The sequence below is a fragment of the Protomyctophum bolini genome, assembly GCF_963924005.1.
Source record: "Protomyctophum bolini genome assembly, chromosome: 8".
Taxonomy (NCBI): domain Eukaryota; kingdom Metazoa; phylum Chordata; class Actinopteri; order Myctophiformes; family Myctophidae; genus Protomyctophum; species Protomyctophum bolini.
The window spans coordinates 19,744,174-19,763,198 of record NC_137869.1 but is presented as its reverse complement, the minus strand read 5'-3'; the positions used below and the strand labels follow the sequence as shown (position 1 = coordinate 19,763,198).

General features: G+C 43.7%; 1 protein-coding gene across 1 annotated transcript; it reads right to left on the bottom strand.

The window, feature by feature from the left end:
* Positions 1 to 6,959: 6,959 nt before the first annotated feature.
* Positions 6,960 to 17,591, bottom strand: LOC308319664 (GTP-binding protein REM 2-like; the record flags this gene model as incomplete). The annotated part of the gene is made up of 5 exons (XM_080769783.1): positions 17,478 to 17,591; positions 16,225 to 16,540; positions 15,486 to 15,559; positions 9,799 to 9,976; positions 6,960 to 7,258 (listed from the first exon to the last, which is right to left on the bottom strand). The coding sequence occupies exons 1-5, from the start codon at positions 17,511 to 17,513 to the stop codon at positions 6,960 to 6,962; spliced, it is 903 nt and encodes a 300-aa protein (XP_080625909.1). The 5' UTR covers positions 17,514 to 17,591.
* Positions 17,592 to 19,025: the final 1,434 nt, after the last annotated feature.

The following is a 19,025-nucleotide window of genomic DNA, read 5'->3' as shown; positions in this document are numbered from 1 at the left end:
ACATGGCTGAAGTAGACGCTCCAGTGAATTGGCAGACACTCCCTAACCAGGCTTCAAGCGCGCTCTTTAAAACCCTCCGGTAGCCACGCCCCCTCCCTCTGCACACACACACACCCACCCACACCAAACTTGTTTGTTATGGTAAACAGAGTGAAAAATATAAACAACTTATAATGTAACTTTGCACTCCATGAAGTGGAGTAGTCTGGCGTGTTAGGAAGTGGAAACTGCTCAGTCACAACACTGTGTGACAGCTTGAAAGAGAAGTTATCTTCATAACAACAAACTGGTGGGTTTGTTTTCATTCTGCAGGTGAGTTAGCAACCTATGCTAAGTGAGCATTAACGTGCGTGTGTGTGTGTGTGTGTGTGTGAGAGAGAGGGAGAGGGGGGTGAAATTAAATGAACAAACAAAGGTGCTTGAAGTGCTGTAAAGTGTTACCTGAAAGAATTGCACCTGAGTTAGCTACCTATGCTAAGCATACTGTGTGTGTGTGTGTGTGTGTGTGTGTGTGTGTGTGTGTGCGTGAGAGAGGGAGGGAGGGAGGGACTGGGTGTTGAAATAAAAAACAAAGGTGCATTAAGTGCTGTATGTGTGCATGTGGGTCCTATATATACATAAATAGAATAAATATATACAGACACAATGTTTTGTTTGGGGTGTCACAGGACCAAATCCTTGTATAAAACTGAATTCTTCTTAACTGTTTACCAATGATGGTTTAACCCATTCTGACCTGACATCAGATTCTAAAAATGTCTTCTAAATCCTGACAGTTTTCTGAAAAAGCTATGTTTCTGTGTCAGTTGTTGTTCGATTTTTCAAAAATAGCAGACCTACAAGCTCATAGCGCGCCGCTATGAGCTTGTAGATCTGCTATTTTTTAATAGCTAAAGCATAACATAATGCTATATCACCAAAAGGGGTTCCCGCACAAAATGGTACTGTAGGATAATTCGATGCTAGAAGGCTTTCTTACTTTTCTTTGTAGTTGTTACGTCCCCACCAAAGAGGTCCAGGTGTTATTTTCTGCAAAAGCGAGTTATTGGCTATTTCTCCTACCATAAACCCCCAATGAATTGAATTGAATTGAATTGCATTGCATTGAATTGAATAGGGCATTGGGGTGTTGTGCTAATTTGCTTATTTCCATTGCTCAAATCATAATGTAAATAGTATCCCAAGCGGCACACTTTACTACTTATTTCGATGGAAATAAGCAAATTAGCACAAAAATCCAACCCCCATTGTGGGCTTATATATGGGGAAATAGCCAATACTTATACTCAAAGCTTATATGGTTTCTCTCTCAACCTGCTCCACAGGTACACGGGCCAGGGTGACGACCCCAGATCCCCAAGATCAGCTTCTTCTTAGCCCTGACATGCTGTGAATGCTGGACCCTATAGAGCCCTGACATGCTGTGAATGCTGGACCCTATAGAGCCCTGAAATGCTGTGAATGCTGGACCCTATAGAGCCTATGCCCTAAATCCCTGACCACGACATGCTGTGAATGCTGTACCCTATGCCCTAAACCCCTGAATGCTGGACCCTAGAGCCTATGCCCTAAACCCCTGACCACGACATGCTGTGAATGCTGGACCCTATGGAGCCTATGCCCTAAACCCCTGACCACGACATGCTGTGAATGCTGGACTCTATGGAGCCTATGCCCTAAACCCCTGACCAAGACACTACAGCAGAATGCTTGCTATGTGCTGTGTAGTGCGAAACATCCAGACCAAGGCTGAGTGAGAAGATCAGGCAGCCAGGATAATGAGGCTGGTTGGGGGCCATTGATACTGGGAGGAGAAGTACTGCATGGCCAGCTAGCCAGTCAGATGTATGGAGGATGGAGATGAGATGACTGGAGTCTGGAGGAGCTGCTGGAGGTCTCCTCATGAACTGGAGAGAGAGAGCCACAGTTTTCCCCTGGCATCACTACAACTATCTTATGAAGTCAAGTGGAAGAGTCGACAGCTCAAGGTATGAACTTTGTCTTTTTCTTCTTGGCTACTGCTTGTGTTTTTAATGCGTGTGATTCAAGCTGGTGTGCTATTGCTGTCATTTTGGGACCCATTGACCGGGTGGCAAATGGCAATGGAACTGGTTCTGGCTCTGGGGTTGAATGCTATAGTCATCATGTGAATCTAGAGTTGGTCTGTTGTGTTGTATCTGCTGTACAGTATGTGAGTTCAGTTGTTGTACCAGGGAACAGTATGTGTGTGTGTGTGTATGTGGCTCTTGATCACTTCAATAATCCCATGAGTGAACTTGCTATTTCCATTTGGTTGGAGATGGAGCTTTTGGGCTTTGACATAACAGCCATCAATTCCAATGGTTAATTTTCAATAGAAGACTGATTGACATTAGTTGATGTATGTTGTTGCGTGGTCACTGAGGTTCGTTGTGAGTCGTTGTGACAGGGTGGCTGTATTGGTTCATGACTGGCATGGTGGCAAAGAATGTCCCTATGTAGGTCCTTTCTTTCTTTCTAGTCCATGGACTTTAATGTTTGTTTAGGGCACTAAATGGCAACGTAAGACATCATGTAAATAGTTGTATTTGCTACTCTTCTCTGCCAAGAGGCAGCGTTGGCCGAACGGTTTGCGGAGCGATGTTGATATCGGAAGGTCGCTAGTTCGTATCCCCGGACCGGCACGTTAAAATTACCACCGCTGAAGTGCCCTTGGACAAGGCATTGAACCCCTACCATGAAATGTTCTATGAGCAGGGCCTGGCTGTAAACAAGTTCTTGAGCTTAGTCCAGTTACCCTGGGTAAATATAGTAACTTCCCTTTGCCTGTCCTGAGCCCATGCAGGCAGAGGCCTTTTTGGGGCAGTTCACACACACACACACACACACACACACACACACACACACACACACACACACACACACACACACACACACACACACACACACACACACACACACACACACACACACACACTCTCACACTCACACACACTCGGTGCATTTATGTGGAAATAAAACCGTCACAGGCGTCACACGTGCGTCTGCTTTGATATGTGTTGTAAAGCAGCAAACAGTATGTTTTTTTACAGCTGCTACTAAACAAAACATAATGTAAACACTTGCTAAATTGAACCTCTATCAAATGCTCGGCTAATATTATTCATTCTTACCTTAAACGTGAAAAAATGGCGAAGTAAAGACAAGTTGAAAGTTTGTGCAGGTGCTGTGAAAATGGCGTCTGATGTGAGGACACAGGAGGACTACTTGAAGGGGGAAAAGTTATTGAAGGGGCGTGTCCAGGTTTCCAAGGCTTAATTCTGTATATTTTACTGGATTCTGACCATTTTGTGTGGGTACAGAACAACATTGGTTGGAATTAAGTAAATGAGTCCATTTGAGAAATATATGCACACGTTCTTGTATTATTAACAAGAGATGATTCTCGAAAAAAGTGACATATTCTTGTACACATAAAACGTAAATGTGTCTTGTTAATCATAACAGATTTAATCATGTTACATTTACTGTTCCTAATAACCATTTGCCCGTAAATTTTAATGCATTTTGACCATTGTGTGTGGGTACAGAACAATATTGGTTAGAATTGAGTGAATAAATCCATTGCATAAATAAATGCACACGTTCTTGTATTTTTAACAAGAGATGATAATCGAAATACTTGACATTTTCTTGTAAACGAACATACTTAAATGTGGCTTGTTAATCATAACAGATTGAATCATGTTACATTTACTGTTTGTCAGATCCACTTATATGAGTGTGTAATTAGTGAGTAACAAGGAAGAAAAATAAAACCTAATCTTCTTAACCCATAGAATGGTGCATGAACCCCCACCACTATTGTGGCAGGTGGGTCGATGATAGACCCACCAACACAATAGTGGTTGCTCTTAGTCAGGATAGTGGTCCCTGGCTCAAAATCATTTGAAAACCCCTGCTATAGAGCAGGGATACTCAAATAGATTTACCTGTGGGCCACATTACAAAAATGGCAAGGGGCCAGGGGCCAGTAGATAAAATTACGACATTAATGATACTTGATAACTTCTCTCTTTCAATTGCTTTATTTTCGCAAAATGTATCAAAGTACAATGTGCATGCACACAATATGTAAATAAATAAATGTGTTACATTTTCTTGCATAAACACAAAGAGCTGTTTCCATAACTGCACAAATTATTGCACACAACATGAGTAGCTGTTATAATAACATAATAACATAACATGAGTAGCTCTTTGCCTGCCTGCCTGTCTGTCTGTCTGTCCATGAGTAGTTATTTGTCTGTCTGTCAATGAGTAGCTGTCTTACTGTCTGCCTGTCTATGAGTAGCTGTCTGCCTGCCTGTCTATGAGTAGCTGTCTGTCTGCCTGTCCAATTGTCCATGCAAGCTGTCTGTCTGCCTGTCTGAGTAGCTGTCTGCCTGCCTGCCTAATTGTCCATGAGTAGCTGTCTGTCTGCCTGTCTATGAGTAGCTGTCTGCCTGCCTGCCTAATTGTCCATGAGTAGCTGTCTGTCTGCCTGTCTATGAGTAGCTGTCTGCCTTCCTGCCTGTCCAATTGTCCATGAGTAGCTGTCTGTCTGTCTGTCTATGAGTAGCTGTCTGCCTGCCTGCCCAATTGTCTATGAGTAGCTGTCTGTCTGTCTATGAGTAGCTGTCTGCCTTCCTGCCTGTCCAATTGTCCATGAGTAGCTGTCTGTCTGTCTATGAGTAGCTGTCTGCCTTCCTGCCTGTCCAATTGTCCATGAGTAGCTGTCTGCCTGCCTGTCCAATTCTCCATGAGTAGCTGTCTGTCTGTCTGCCTGTCTATGAGTAGCTGTCTGCCTGCCTGCCAGCCAGCAAGTTGGTTAACAGAAAATAAATTGTTATGGCTGAGTAAAATAAAATACAATAAACACAATTTGCCTGAAAATCGATTACCCAGCTATGACCTTTTTCATGAAAAAAAATGAGTAGTGATATGGCTGACTGAGTAAAATAAAACAATCTACCTGAAAATAGATAGCTATAAGTGAAGAGCAATTTCCGCAATTACCATTTCCGCAATTTCCTCAATTTCCATTTCCGCAATTTCCGCAATTTCCATTTCCACCATTTCCGCAATTACCATTTCCGCAATTTCCATTTCCGCAATTTCCGCAATTTCCATTTCCACCATTTCCGCAATTTCCGCAATTACAATTTCCGCAATTTCCATTTCCATTTCCAACTATTAATGGCAGCTGGGTTTCATCATTCAAATAAAATAGAATTCTGTCCGTTTAGCTATAAAATTATGTCAGGGAATAGGGATACACAGTATATGTCTTTCATTTGCATTGCATCTCCACCCCCCCCCAAGCTTTTATTTTCGTTCGAGTAATAGTACAACTCTAATAGTATTACTTATAATAATGTAATTAAAGATAACTTCATTCAGATTTATTTATTTTTATTTCATTTTCCAGATTTTTTTTTCTTCTTTTTTTTAGATTTTCATTGGTGGGCCAGTCATAATGGTCCCGCGGGCCTGATGTGGCCCGCGGGCCTGAGGTTGAGTATCACTGCTATAGAGTGTTTGTTCACAGGAGTTTCCTTTCCAGCTCTTCAGAAAATGCATTTTCAATTCGGGATACCAGTTTTTTCCAATCAGGATACAGATCAAACAAGTGACATTGGAAATGATGACACAAATAAATGAGCACACTAAATTGTAACTTGAACACAATAAAAAATAAGCTGATAAATGGGTGCTCTCTCTCTCCTCCTGATTAGGTTCAATTTTGCATTGAAAATGTCACGCGCACGCACGCTATGGGGGCCCTGCAAATATTAGCTGGAATAAAAATATCACTTGCCCGTCCTTTAAGCCCTATATAATTTTTGTCGTACAATGAACCCATAACTGAACTTGTAAATCTTTTGGAAAATGTTGGCCTATGATGACAGCATGACACCAGGGTGAAAGTGGTGAGTGAGGCGAGACACAAAACATGACAACTCTCTCAAGACATCTCCAAGTGTTTAATTAAATCTTTGCTCTCAAAATGGTGGAGGTGTCATTTGTAACTACTACAACGATGTATATTTACAAGTGTTCTAAATCTAAAACAGCACCTGTAGAAACGTTCTTCAGAGCCTTGGTTCTCTAGCACAGCAGTTCTCAATGTGGGGTCCTTGAGGGGGTTCCAGGTGGTCCCAAGCAATATTAGTTGATATAACTTCGAAATCAAGACTTTAACCCTGTTTTATACTGTTGCAGATCTACATGTTACACACTGATGCGTAGTGGCCTTGTAGATTCGCGAATTTGGGGAAAAGTTTACCTTGTAGATTTGCAAATTGGTTGAAAAATTGTGAATACATTTCAACAACACAAGTCTCTTTTGGGGCCAAATTCTTTTTTAAGAACCACTGATCTACACATTTATCTGTATTAACCCATGATAAATATCATCCCAACCCAACCCCTATCTCCATATTTCACATTGTAACAAGACTAAATAATAACTACATTGGATCCATTGGATCTATTTTTCTTTTTTTTTCTTTAAAATTTCTTGAAAACGATTTTGGAGATACAAGATTTCTATTTGACAGCGATGATGAATAATAATCACCACAATAGTCACCTCTCGGCACACTGGGCCACATTTACATTTAGCCCCCACATCTCCATAATGTGCCCGCATCTCCGCAATCCCTATCCTAATCATGATATTGCTGAGTCGCTGTGTTTCTCAAAGTCGGTCTGGGGATCCCCGGAGAGTCAAAAAAGGACCTTTATGGGTCCATTTCGTTCCATTTTGACGCTCTCAGAATAACAGACCTGCAAGGGTCCATGTGGACCCCGGACACCACGTTGAGAACCAGTGCTCTATCACTCCTTTTCTCTCCCTCATACCCCACCCCCCTCAGGGGCCTATTGGATTCAACGGTCCGTCCGCTCAGATTGTCGTGTATGGTGTCTGCCGCAGGTCACAGAGCCCCCAGGTCGTGACATGAGCGGGACTTCTGCCTGAAAAACCTGCCCCCCGCGTCTCTCTCACGGGGGTAGCGTGGCACCAGGCTGGACAGGAAACGCTTGGCGCGGGAGGTCATGCTCTCTCGCTGGCCCCCGCTGCCGTCCATGTCCTCCCCGTTGGCCCCCGGGGGCCACGGGGCCTGGCCCCGGGCCAGCCTCACGGCGCACTCCAGCAGCTCCGAGGTGCGGTGGTCCAGAGAGGCGGAGATCTCCAGGTAGAGGCAGCCGAACAGCGCTGCGCTGGATGTGGCTTCTGCAGGGTGGGGGAGGGGTTAGGGAAGGACAGGGTGAAGCAGGACCACCGAAACCCCATACTTAAAAGGATAAAAATTTCTTTTTTTTTAAAACTTAACTTTTATTTACAGGTAAACATAAAATGACAGTCACAGTGCAAGGGTTCAAATACATCATTCATAAACAACGTATTCCAGTCCATTTATAAATGTCCATCATTGTTAACATCAGTGTCATTCTGTTGATTACTATATTCAGTCCATTTCTCCCATTTTTCAACAAAAGGAGCCCATTTTCAATCTTATCTTCATGTAATTGGTCCTCAGCTTCTCACTAATGTTCATTACAAGATGGCACCATTTCTTGGTATTCACCCTGTGTCTCATTGGAGGGCTACGATTCCAAGCTAATAGAAACGACAGCCTTTCTCCTCCTGGAAAGTTAGCATGCTGAATATAGAAGCGGAAATAAAAAGGTTGAAATTTAGTTTGAAATCAAATTACCTAACCTGCCAACGATGATGTCACTGGTAGTCATGTTTCTGTATTGTCCTTTGTCCACAGGTCTCCTCTGAGACACAGAGAAAATATCTTCTATATTGTTTGAAGATAGGTTGAAAATGGGCGAGGTCCCCTGCAGCTATGTATACTTGGACTACTCCCCTTTTCCCTCTAGCCTACACCAAATATATACCAAAGCTCACAATGCGTCATGCCCCTAAACAGGAACGCTAGGGTTCATGTGGTTTAACAGGAACTTGCGAGGCGTCACGGAGGTGTCAGAGCGATTCGTATCGCCATTAACCAAGATGACAAATCGCTTTTAGCGGCTCCCGTGTTTGCTGAGATGCAGGCAGCAAGTGATCTCACCTCAGTCTGACCTCTGGGACCATAACGTGGTTGCATTACAAGCACACTGTCACAGTGTCACAGTCACAGTGCATGCGTCATTGGTCATTACAGAGCGGCTCCAGGCTGTGTGGCCCGCTACTGGCACCACAGAGAGACACATCTAAACTGATCAGTTTATTCTCTTTCTAATTAGCTGTAATTGGGACCTTATTTGTTAATGAGAGGTTAAATTACCTAATTAAAGAAGAATGTTTTGTCGCTCAGTACACTAGAATAGAATGCTGCATCATGGCTACAAACACAGAACTGCACCCACCGGTGGATCACAAAGACATTCTGAACACAGACTGTTTACTAGGAGTCAGTGAAGGGATGAAGTCTATATAAATGTACTATTTATTAATTTATTCAATGACGCTTCATAGCAGGAGGGATGGGATGGCAATTAATCTCTCAAGACAGATCCTACGAAAACAGAAAAGGTTTTTTCTTTTTTTTTTAATCAAATGTGTTCCCAGATTGCACCCAAATGGACACATTTTACACTGTCTGGAATGCACATGCAACTTTTTCTCTCTTTTCAAAAGCAATAGTTAGGCTTAGATTGTATGGTTATCTTATTCCTTTTTATTGTACTGTTGTTTTATTGTTTAATATTTATATGTAATAATAACTGATTCATTATAAATGGGGGTCTATTGCCAAATGAAAGTACATTTTGGGGTCTGTGTGTAGCATGAGAAAGTTTAAAAACATGTAATTTAGTTCAACGTGAGTTAAAATTGTCTCTCAGAATTGTGCAGTGTATGAGGAGCCTTTCTGTGTGGGTGTTTACCCTCTATAACCAGCTAAATGGATAGATGATGAATAGATCAGATGCTGTGTGTGCACTGAGAGGGAATGGATGAATATGGATATCTCATACACAGTCAAATCTAAGGTGTAAAAATGAAACCAAATAGAGTGTGTGGTTATTGGTTAACAGCTTAGATTTGACTGTTTTGTGTGTGTGTGTGTGTGTGTGTTTGTGTGTGTTTGTGTGTGTGTGTGTGTGTGTGTGTGTGTGTGTGTGTGTGTGTGTGCGTGCATGCATGCGTGTGTGTGTGTATACTGTGTAGTGTAGTGGATGTGACTCCACACATTGCTATAATATTAGCTGCAGTCATCCTCCTACACCGTGGTGTATTCTGTGTTCTATTTACATAATTCCACATGTCACCCTACAGCCAGGCCTCCTGCACAGTGTCATCACTCACTGTACCATGACAGAGAGAAACGGAACAATGGTAGGAGAGAGGGCAGGAAGTGTGTAAGAAAGAAGGTGTGACAATATAAGTTTTGAATAAGGGAAGACAGGCAACTAGGGCTGGCAGAGGCACGATATGACATTCGTGGGCTGATAAAGGATGATGAATAGATAACTAACCATTATTTTAGATACATTTGCCTACAGATTTTTCCCGTTGTCCACCTCAGTGTCTGTTTTGATTTTAATCATTAAGTGATGCAATAATGTCCAACATTTATTAGATTACACAGAGATCATCGCAGCCAGCAACAGATTCAATGTTCCGGATTTACAAATAAATGGGGTTATGCAGGAGTTTCACATTTAATAGAGTATTTCTACATTGTGGTAATCGCTACTTTTACTTAGTAAAGAATCTGAATCTGAGTACTGAGTACTGAGTACCACAGGATTGATTACCTTGAGAGGAGACCTCACGTGAGCGCACCAGATCACTTTTGTTGCCTACGAGGATGATGGGCGTTTGCGGCTGAGTCTCCCTCAGTAGGAGGCGGAGCTGAGCAGTGCGGTGGAAGCTGCGCCTGTCTGTGACCGAAAACACCAAGACACACACCTCACACTGCAGAGCTGACAGGTCCTGGGACACAGAATAACACAGTCAAACAAAAGAACAAGGGTGCTCTCCTGCGGCCGCCCCTGCAGCCTGTGGAGAAATGCAGATCTGTAGTGCTTTGAGAGCAGGTGTCTTAAATAGTGTTTGGGGAGGACACTGGCCAGGTGTCTCCCCTTCCACTCATCATCTCTGGCTCCGCCCTCCAACACTGCAATGGAACTGTTAAAGGCACAGCCACACATACACCAGAAACCCCACATAGTAGACTAAAGGCCCAGGGGGCCGTCACAATATATATATATATATATATATATATATATTTATCTGGCTGGGTACTAGGGCGTAAAATGTGTGCTAATTAGTAAGGCCAGGCGGAGCCTCGGGCCAGCCCAGGTAGTAGGGCCCAGGTAGGGCCGGGCCTTCATTTTCGGGCCTGTTGAGAACTCTAGTTTTCGCCGGCTGCCGGGCGCAGCTGTGCTAATGACTTTGGGGCAGGCCCGTCTAGAGTTTGAATGGACAGCTATCAGTCAAAAGGGAGACATCGAGAGGAAAGACGGGTGGGGTAGGATCAATACAATGGATGTCAAAACAGGTCAGCTCCATAGATGGAGATCTAAGGGTTTGATGAGGTCAGATCAACATGGTGTCCGTGAGGTCAGATGTAGAGTTGCTGGCTGGCTCCATATATTCAGATCTAGATGATGATCCAATCTTCTTCATGTACGGCTATCCTGGGTTTGATGAGGTCAGTGTCGTGATCTTCATACATGGAGACAACCATAATATATATTATATGGAGCATGTCATGAGGCATGACTGACGGACGGACTGACTGACATGAAGTGAAGACATCAAGCGCTTTGGGTATTCAGAAAAGCGCTATATAAATCTGAGCTATTATTATTAAGTGTGACTGACATGAAATGCAGGTTTTCATAGAAAACTGTGATACACCCTTTGTCAAGTCCTGCCCATGGTTGTGCCCGTCTTTGCACCCATTGGTTGCTGTTTCGTGTTTTTCAGTTGCTTCGTATTGATATTCTGTGCATTCAATTCTTATTTTAAACTCGATGTCAGTAAAAAGGAACATCACAGGTGCAGCATGGTGACTGGGCATATGTTTGTTTTTGGTTATTTTAAAAAATGATGTTTTAGCAAATTCAACATTAACAAGGCGGAAGTTCCGGAACCAGGGCGGAACACGGCAAAAAGAGCCTGCTGGTTAGTCAATCAGGGACCAATCAGAAAGCTGACAAATGGTGAAATAACATTACAATGGTAGTGTTTTGCCAATTATTTGGGGGCCCCGTGCAGTATGTTCTGCACTGCCGGAGAAATTCTAATTTAATTTGAGGTCATATTCACTCTGTCATTGTGGTGCCTGCTGGTTAAAAGTGGCATACCAGTCTGGTGTATAATAGCTGAATAGACTGTTGATTCCCTGTGGCTCAATGACACATTACCACAAAGAACCAACAACAGTAGCATTAATTTAAATTACTGGTGACACATCAAGAGAGTCGCAGTCATCTTCGCCGAATAGCATGCACAGACGCACTCAGTAGGCTACAACTTTCAAGAAAAAATAAATCAGTTATTTTGCACACCTGAATGTGTTGAGTATGCTACACAGGTGCATACAGATCAAAGAATAAACACCCGCACACTGCCTCTTCACTTTCTCAATAAAGAAGAAACCTTCAGATGCCTGAAGAGGGTCTTTGTTGAAACGTTGCATATGTAATTCAAGATTTTCTTCTTTATTGAGCGAGGGAGGTTTTTTATTCATAAGAAAGAAGCAATCAAAAACTAATATGAGGATGGACCTTGTATGAAACACTGCAGGCTTTCTTTTTTACTTTCTTTTTGACACTGCATGCATTCTTTTTGACAGAAATGAGTGTGACTGTAAAAGAAAAAGTGCATTTCTGAAGTGCCAGCATGTAATGCCTGCTCACTCTTTCTCTCTCTCTCTGTACTGATGGCACATCTTAACCCTATTGATTCGTCAACTCCCCTGACAGTGTTCATCAATCACACTAGGTTTTTGCTGAAGCTATACAGAGCTAAAGGAACCATAGTTGGATAGTTAAGCCACAGCACCCCCTGGTGGACACATTTGCAGACAAAATGTACATTTTATTGCACATATTTATGTGTATATGATATGTTTATTTCACTCTAAACCCCCAGTTGAAGTGAGGTCCACTAGTGTCAAAAGTCTCTGGCTCCTCCTATTAATGCAGATTAAAGTAATTTACATGAAAAATAAGTAGTACGCACCTATTTTTGCACAGACAAGGAAATAGCTTACTTCATCTGTTGTCTTAGTCACATTATAATCAAATGTATCCTCATCTTTAAAAAAAAGTGTGGTGCAACTCCGTGTTGGGTCCCCGGTGGGTCCCCGGAACTTCCAGACCCACAGGAACGCGCCCAGGGTGCCAGCCCGGTTCCAGCGAGCTGCCCCGTGTCCGGCCAGCAACTCTACATTTGACCACAAACCTCAAACTCTTATGGATAGATATCCATATATGGAGCTGACTTGTTCTGACATTCCACAATTATGTTGATCTTCCCCACCCGTCCTCCCTTTTCGATGTCTCCCTTTTGACTGATAGCTGTCCATTCAAACTCTAGAAGGGCCCGCCCCAAAGTTATTAGTGTAGCCGTGGCCGGCAGCCGGCGAAAACTAGAGTTCTCAACAGGCCCGAAAATTAAGGCCCGGCCCTACCTGGGCCCTAATCAAACCCTGTACATTCAAGACACGCTCCATATATGGGAAGTACAGAATTTATTCCATGTTGATCTGATACCCCCATGCCAAAGCGCCAGTGCTCGCCCAGCAGTCTGCCATTGCCCAGGCGGATGCGTGCACGCGACCTCGCCGCTTCTCGCCCTCAGGGCATCTTAGTGGTACTTTTACTTAAAGAACTTTAGTAATTTTTCCACCACTGCTGTTACAAGTAAAAGTCCGGTAATCAATTTGAGTAAAAGTACAAAAGTATCGGCATCAAAATATACTTAAAGTACTCAAAAGTAAAATTACTCAATACTCATTTTCCAGAATGTCCCGTTTCACGAGGTATCATTGATTATGACTGGACTGAACTATGACGGACTAACCCCATCCATGTTTCTTTCTTTCTTTGTCCTTTTTTTCTCTCTCTGTTGATACTGCTGTGTTATGGATGCATGTCTCATACAGTGACAATAAAGATCTTATCTTATCTTATGTATTAGAATATTGTCTGAAAATAGACAATCTACAATCTACATAGTGGTTAACGTATGTTTTGTAATAATTAAAATCTACAAAGTAACTTAATGACTGAAGTTTTCAAATAATTGTAGTGGAGTGTAACAGCCGTTGGCTGTTTATGATTATGTTTGATTGGTGGTGATAAAGATATATGGTGCTGATGCCATCAGGTCTATATATATTTATTAGTAGGCTTGTTTAGCTGTACTAGGATAGGGATGCCTATTATGTTGCCTGGTACTGTGTGTGTTGCTTCTATCCCCTGCAGGTGCTGAGGGTTATGTCCTTGATGAGTGGCTGCCTTGATGAGGGCCTGGTGTGGAACCAGCCCTCATTGGCCAAGCCGGTCATGGGACGCACAGAGGCCTCAGTGCGTCTGCCATAAAAGACATTCTCTGCCAGGACTTCGGGGTGGGAACACTGCTATGTGTGGCCTTCCCTCCAGCCGTCCACTTATCTGTTTCATTCTGTGTGTCTTTAAGTTTACTCCCTTCGGGAAGGAGTGTTTGTTCTAGGTGTTAGTTGTAGCTTCATTTTTCTGGTTGTTAGAGTGTGTTTGTCCATCTGTTCATCCCCACTCTGTTATTCCATAATCATTCTGGGCTCACAGAGCCACTCTGTTCATCATTTCATTATGCACCACTTTGTAACTTATTGTCATTTGAGTATTAAACCCAATACTCTTGTATGAGCCGTGTTGTTCTTTCATACATGTGCAGTAAAACCCCTAGACTTGAACAGTTCGTAACATGGAGTAAAAATACAATATTTGCCTGATGTAGTGGAGTAGAAGTAAACGTAACATATTGAACACTGGAAATACTCCTATACTACTACTTGAGTACCTAGTTTACACCACTGAACTAACCGCTCAGAATACGCCTACTGTACAGCGACTGGGTTGTTAGTGCCTAGATTGGTGCACCCGCTTCGAGGCAGAGCAGAGACACTGAGGCAAAGCAGGTCAGCTGCACAATAATTTAATGACAAGCTAGGAACAACAGGGAGTCACCCAGGGAACTCTTGGCATATGTACTTGAGGGTTTATATACACACATGCACTGCAGGCATACCCAGAAACGGGTAAACACAACAATCAACACATTGATTGGTAAGGGACTATATAGGACACAGGTGGAGATAACTAATAATCACAGGGAGGTGAAACAAAACAGGAAACACTAGGAAATGACCCTATTGTGCTGAATATGTTTTTCCAAAGAAAATATCCTAAATAATGCAACCGATGACCATGGTCGCGTTTACAAAAAGTATTTTCTGGGTGCAATTAATTAACTCAAAGTGCGTCCGGCGACCCAGCATAGCTTTTGTTTACATTTGAATGTTATTCAATTTGATGTGTTATCCCGTAAATCCCGTAGATTTGCTTTAGTCTGGTCACCCGCCTAAGGCAGCCGAACACGTAAATCAATTCATTTCACATAAATTGATGTTTCATGCATGTTTTGATACCGATCGCTACTCCTGTTAGCATGGAGTGTGACACTGTTGTCAAGTGTGACACTGGACCAAGTCCTTTCAGGACTGCTTGGTCCTTTAATACTAATAATGATAATAAATTAACACTGAATGTAATTGAATCCCTTCATCTCATTCCCTGTCCGTTTTAACAACGTGTTGTTCTCACTTTATCTCGTAGCAATCACTTGCGGTTCATAAAAAAACAGGAGCTCTTTGCAGCCAGTCAAGCAGAAAAGCAACTGTGCGTGGTTCCCCTAGGCAGCTTGTCTGTGCAAACAGGCCCCAAAAAACATCATGACTGAACGCAGGAGAAAACAAACACTCAAGGTATACAGTATGGCCTATGGTTGCTTTCGAGTGGAAAGTGGAAACCTTGTATGTATAACAATGAACGTGTTCCACTGCATCCAATGTAGTCCTTATTTTGTCACAAGCTATTGTTAATACTTTTCATTGGTTCAACATTTACAATACCCACAGCACAAACACTTGCAAATATCAAATCTACAAGCTCAAAACACATTGCATTGTTGTGACACATCATGAACTTGTTTTTGCTATACGTCTGGGTGACACTGGTAGTAATGACCAAGTAGCTCATGACTTTACAAGAAAATATATGGACATGCCTGCCTGACATCACATAAACAACAACGGAGGCTTGATCGCGTAGCAACCAAGGACGCATGGGATGGAGAGATAGAGCACCCTGAAGGGAGGCATGCAGGGGAGCGTCAGTAAGAAGAGCAGGGAGGGGTATGGCTCTCTGAGGCATTGTTTAAGGCTCACCTGTCTCCAGTTGTCATAGATAATGATGGTGCTGTCCTCCTCGTCCACGGTGACTGTGTGCTCAAAGCCCTCTCCTGGGGGACAGGGACAAGGGAAAAGCAGCAGTTATGTCTCACGAGGGGGAGTGGGGGAGAGGGCTGATTCATTTGCCTGCTGCCGTGTGCTCGACAGAGATTTTTTACAGGCAGTACAATGACAATGACATCAGCATGCAGTGCCACGGGGACATCTTCCACGGCTTGTATAACAAGAGCGTAAAGACACCGGTGTGCTATTACTCGCCCTGCATCAGTGGTTCTCAAATATTTTCATGCCAAGGACCTGATATGCATTTGGTCGCAGACACCCATCTGGAAAGGCTCTGTGCCATGCAGGGAGGGACCCCCATACAATTTATTTAACATTTTTCCTAAGATTTTTTGAAAAAAAAAAAACTATGCATTGTATTGTGAGCGTGTAGAAGTACAAAATAGGGTTAAAGTTGTTAAACTGATTGTGATGCTATATATTAACACATTTTGCTGGGGACCCCCTGAAACCCCTCAAGGACCCTTGGGGATCCCCAGGCCCCAGTTTGAGAACCACTGCCCTAAAACAACAAATCTTCTAATAATTTACACAAAGAAATTACATGAGTATTATTTCGTATATCCTACATCAATGTAGCTTCTTGCTATTTACACCACGTCGTGTACGGGCCCACAGACAAATGTACGCAAGCATGCACACAGCTGTGCACCTTCAAAATCAACAGAAGCCGTCCTGTCTGTGTCCCCAGCTAAGGCGATAGCCAGGGATGTCTTCCCCACCCCGTTTTGCCCCAGCAGGGCAATCCGTAAAGGCCCACCAGGCCTGCGCTCAACCACCGGCCCCACCAAGCTGTCATCCAACACGGGGCTGAAGCTGACTGCAGGGGGAGCAGAGGGTCCAGGCACACCTAACGTCCAATCGCAATCGTCATGGACGGCTTCTTCCCGCCTCAGCTGGTGCTTTATGGGCAGAGGGGTGCTTCCCCTGCGGACAGTTGGGATGTTGGACAGTGTCATACTGTCACACTGCAGCATAGGAGAGGAGAAGATAGGAGAGGAGAGGATTTTGGTTGTCAAAACTTTTAATGTCAAAGATCCCAATAATTCTCACAGTTACAGACCTACAAGGGTCCATTTGGAACACCCCCCCCCCCTCAATGAGCCCATTCATATATAGGCCTACAGTATGGACTCAATAATGTTACAATAATATGCAAGTAATTGTACACAGAGTAAATATCAAGACTGCTGCAGGAACAAAACATTTCCTGAATCTTTTCAGGAGAGCAAAAGAGTAGGCTATACTGTACTGACAGCACCTCAGAGTCATCAGGGAAGGGAGCCAATGGGAATTATTATGGGCATGACTACCGTACTGTAGCCTACATCACATTGAATGTCTTTGTTTGTCTACACAATAATAACATATCTGGGCTGGGGAGTGGGGGTCCTTCATCATCAGCGTCTTTGTTGCCTTTGTTGTCTGTTTTTAGTGGCCCTCGATCGTGATTGATTATTAGACTATCGCAACAAAACACACAATGTAGCCTAATTGCATGTAGGATACTGACTGACAAGCTCTCCTCCTGATGATGACAAGCTCTCCTCCTGATGAGATGATGTGTTTAAAACACTCAATGCAGCCTACTCTGCATGTTTAGCCTACTGACTGACAAGCTCTCCTCCTGATGAGATGATGTGTTTAAAAATGTTCAGCATATTAACTGCAGGCTATTAATACAAATAATCAAAGTAGCCAGGCTTTAATTAGTTTGAAGTTGTTTAATTCCCGCATTAAACTATCAAGCAAACTAGCCTTCATAAAAGCACAGGTGCGCCTTAATTCTCCAGTGAGAACACAGCTGCGGTTACTTGAGAAATCTGCGGGCAGCTCTTTTTTGGCAAATATATGGTTATTTGCCCGCAGCCTATAACAATTAACGTTAATTTCTTATCCGCCTACCTTCGCTGTTTCCTCGCATTCGACATCTGTCGGCATCTGCAGTTTGAGATATACGATCAAAATGAGGACTTTTCTTTCACACACAACCACGAGTGTTTCCCAGCCAGCGCTCCCACTTTATCACTGTCTGCCCCCGCAAGCAAGAAGCACAGCAGCCTCCCCTCAGAGCAGCTATGATGATGATGATGATGATGAGGATGATGATGATGATGATGATCCCTCTGTTTCCCTCACCTGGAAGGCTGGAAGGAACACGACTGGAGGAAAGTAGGCTAGGCTACAATATCTCTCTCTCTCTCTCTCTCTCTCTCTCTCTCTGACTCTCTCTGACTCTCTCCTCTCTCTCAACCCCCTCTTCCTCAGTCCTCTCTCAGAGTTCTGCAGTCCCCAGGCATATCCCCACCTCTGTATCACGATCTCTGCTATAGATAGCTACTATATACACTAGCCAATTACTTTTCTGTTAATAGCTTTTTAATTTTCCTTGGGAAACATTCGTTGCATGCAATTCCTATAGGGCAGGCTATGTGTCGTTGTGTCGTCCGTCAGTCAGACTTTGTGCAGCAACCGTTGAGCAACGTGGGTTAAATACAGAACCCGAGGGAATGGAAGTAGAACGGTCACCATCCAAGCTTATTGATCTCTTGTCCGGTGTGCGGTGTGTACGAATCTGCCGCTAAGGGGCAGCATTACATCATTTTGTCCATGCCACTTCTCGCGCGCGCAAGCGCATGCGTGCACGCGTGGGCTGGGAGGTTTGCCTTTCTTTGGCAGACTCACCCTTCTCTGGAGATGTCTGTCAAGCTGTCAGTCTGTCTGTCTCTCACACTCTCTCTCACACACACACACACACACACACACACACACACACACACACACACACACACACACACACACACAGTCACACACAGTCACACACACACACACACACACACACACACACACACACACACACACACACACACACACACAGCGCACACACACACACACACACACACACACACACACACACACACCGACCGCGTGCACACACACACACACACGGTCCCTCCCTCTCTCTCTTTCACTCTGCAATGCCACTCTCTCCTCCTCTGAACTCATCCTTCAGAAGAGAGAATTTCATGCCTGCCACATTTAAGCAATATTACGCTTTACCATGATTATTGGCATTGTGTGACTGTGTGTGTGTGTGTGTGTGTGTGTGTGTGTGTGTGTGTGTGTGTGTGTGTGTGTGTGTGTGTGTGAGTGAGTGCGTGTGACTGTGTGCGTGCGTGTGCGTTTGCGTGCGTGCATGTGTGCGTGCGTGTGTGTGCATGCGTGCATGCGTGCATATGTGTATATGCATAGGTGCATGTAGACTATATGGGCTTGCTTGGCCACAGTAAGTGAGTGTGAGTGAGTGAGTGAGTGAGTGAGTGAGTGAGTGAGTGAGTGAGCGAGCGAGCGAGCGCTGGGTCCTTTCCACACAATGCCACAATGGACTCCGGCAGTGAGCAGCCATGGTGCTATTATAGCCCTAATCCTGCCCCTATTATACCGGCCAGAGAG